Source organism: Diaphorina citri, unplaced genomic scaffold, assembly GCF_000475195.1.
Source record: "Diaphorina citri unplaced genomic scaffold, Diaci psyllid genome assembly version 1.1 scaffold564, whole genome shotgun sequence".
Classification (NCBI taxonomy): Eukaryota; Metazoa; Arthropoda; class Insecta; order Hemiptera; family Psyllidae; genus Diaphorina; species Diaphorina citri.
Window position 1 is genome coordinate 61,644 of NW_007377998.1, and position 2,736 is coordinate 64,379.

At 38.8% G+C, this 2,736-nt stretch overlaps 1 protein-coding gene across 1 annotated transcript in view; it reads right to left on the bottom strand.

Annotated features, from left to right (window-relative positions):
* Positions 1-234: 234 nt before the first annotated feature.
* LOC103510146 (lamin Dm0) overlaps positions 235-2,736 on the bottom strand; it is a 36,897-nt gene continuing 34,395 nt past the window's right edge. The window contains exons 5-6 of the mRNA XM_008474790.3: positions 1,804-1,944; positions 235-447 (exon numbers count right to left, since the gene is read on the bottom strand). Coding sequence (XP_008473012.1) covers positions 250-447; positions 1,804-1,944 — 339 coding nt within the window. The 3' untranslated portion in view covers positions 235-249. The remainder of the gene's footprint in view (positions 448-1,803; positions 1,945-2,736) is intronic.

Here is a 2,736-nt window from a genome sequence, read left to right on the forward strand (position 1 = left end):
CTGGCCGGGATTTGAACTCAGAATCTCCGGGTCGATAGTCAGAGATCTTGACCATTCGGCCACAGGGGCTGGTCAGGAAGACAACCTACCTGTATTTTTGGTTAGTTTTATATTAGACATCCTATGTATTGACACTATTGCTCACCGTTGTATGTTTTTGGATACTTGATTATTTCTTATTCGACTCGAGTTTCGACTACTTTGTAGGCTTTATCAAGGAAACTACGGTACACAATAATTTCAATAAACCTACCTGGACTCTTCAGCCTCCATCAGGTTTCTGTACTGGGCGATTTCCACGTCCAAATTGATCTTGATCTCCATGAGCTCACGGTAATCCTTAAGCTGCTCGGTCATTTCCGTTTGGAGTCGTTTGATTTCGGCTTCCATACGAGCAAACTTGGACTGTTCGTATTCGATTTGATCTTCAAGCTCCTTGTTGCGTTCCTGTGGGAGAGAGACGAGGAGATGAGCAATTAAATCCTATAATAATCCGATTAAACCCTATAACAGTCCTATTAAACCCTTTATTATGATCTACAGCTCAATGATGAGGGATATACTACGGGATGGACATGCTACGACACAGACCACATTCGTCCTCAATGTCGAGATGAATGTTGGTTTCTGCACTCAATTCGTCCAAAATTTGGACTATAGGATAGAATAGACCATTTCAAATAAAAACTAGAGAAATAATAAAAGCATGTTAAACCTTAAAATAGTCCTATTAAACCCTATAACAGACTAATTAAACCCTACAATAGTCCATCCCACTTGTCGTTCGGAAAAAAATCGTGTCGTGTGTAGTGAGAACACTCTCATTTAACTTGCATTGCCTACAGGATATAGGTACATTCGGGAAAAAGTCGTGTGAAACTCACAAGTGGGTCGGAAAAAAATCGTGTCATGTGTAGTGAGAACACTCTCATTTAACTTGCATTGCCTACAGGATATAGGTACATTCGGGAAAAAGTCGTGTGAAACTCACAAGTGGGAAAAAAAGACACATCCATAACTTCTTGTTTTGTCGAGTCACAAATAATTGGTTGCACTCAAATACACAGGAATGTTAATTCTAATAATGAACAACACACGTGAAGTCAGAATATTGAATTCGACATTTTGTGTGTGCATCATTTCCTCTCCAAATAGTTTATCAGGTGAAGGACCTTGCTTTGCTCAATATGTGAATTTAATGTATGTATCTAGGCATCTAAAAAATGTTGCTCTTCGCTAGAATTAAGGGTCAAATTTATTTTATTTTCAACATTCTCACTTATTTAAAATTTTCCCATTTTGGAAATTTCATAATCTGATATACCTATAATTTACTTTAATGAAAAGGTAAATGCTATGACCAATACTAGTAGTATTATTACATCAACTAAAATTATAGCAATTATCAAGAGGTACCCACATTGTGCTAAGCTGCTAAGGCTGGATAACCAAATACCACCTTCTTACACGACACAGAGCACTCCACATTATCAATCAACAAACATCTCACAAGTTCATCAAAAAATCAATGATACAATGGTTCATATTTAAGCTGCTAAGGCTGGATAACCAAATACCATCTTCTTACACGACACAGAGCACTCCACATTATCAATCAACAAACATCTCACAAGTTCATCAAAAAATCAATGATACAATGGTTCATATCCGGAAAAAAATCGTGTCATGTGTGGTGAGAACACTCTCATTTAACTTGCATTGCCTACAGGACATAGGTACATTCGGGAAAAAGTCGTGTGAAACTCACAAGTGGGAACGGGCCTTAAGCGTTAGTGAACTTACGGTGAGACGATAGTTGGCAGCTCGGAGTTCGTTCATTTCAGTATCGTATTTGCCGGAACGTCCTTTGGTCTCCTTAAGTTCCAGCAGGAGGGAGGATTGTTCCTTGCGGAGATTGTCGATAATACGCTCCTGGTTGGCCAGCTGCAATGAGATAAGGATTAAGAGAGCAATAGATCTGTTGCGCTTACTTGGGTGATGTTTCAAAGTCATAGAGCAGGAAAAATGAGGACCAACGGAATTTTTCTTTTTCTTCTTGGTTCATATCAATACTGAATATATAAAAAAAAAACTCGTCACACAAATGCGATAAACTCTGCTTTGTGCCTGTATATTTTGGGCACACTCGACAACATAAAAACCAGCACATACAAAATCATACGTATACAAACATTGTCCAGTAAAAATAACGATGATATGGATTAGGTCAAAACCTCAGGAGTAAAAATGTTAGAAGGAAATCGACGTAAAATCGAGCTTAGTTATTAGAGTTGGAGGTTTCTTCTTTTATACAGTTTTGTGTATTTGTGACGACATTCCATCCCTGGAATTTACATTATGGAACATCTCTCATCCTCGCCTGGTAAATTGTTGCCTTCTCCCTGTGAAGAAAAACACCAATGATAAAATCATTAAGGATATAATTAAAGCAGGGTTCCTTAGATCATTAAATAGTGAAAGAGCCTGTCTACTTCAGGAATTTTTCGAATTTCTCAGATTGAATTTTACACAGGGTTCTACAAAGTCCTCCGTGCCAGCCTAGTTAACTTGGAGGGTGGCACGCCTGCCTTGCGAGCGCTAAGGTTCAATTTCCGCTGGCCTTCTTCCATCTATTTTCTATTTCGGGACATTCGTTCACAATTCCTTCTATCAAAACCTGGGGGGAGGGGGGAAATCCTTAAAAAGGGGGGGGGTCAAATCTATTCCCTCACTTAC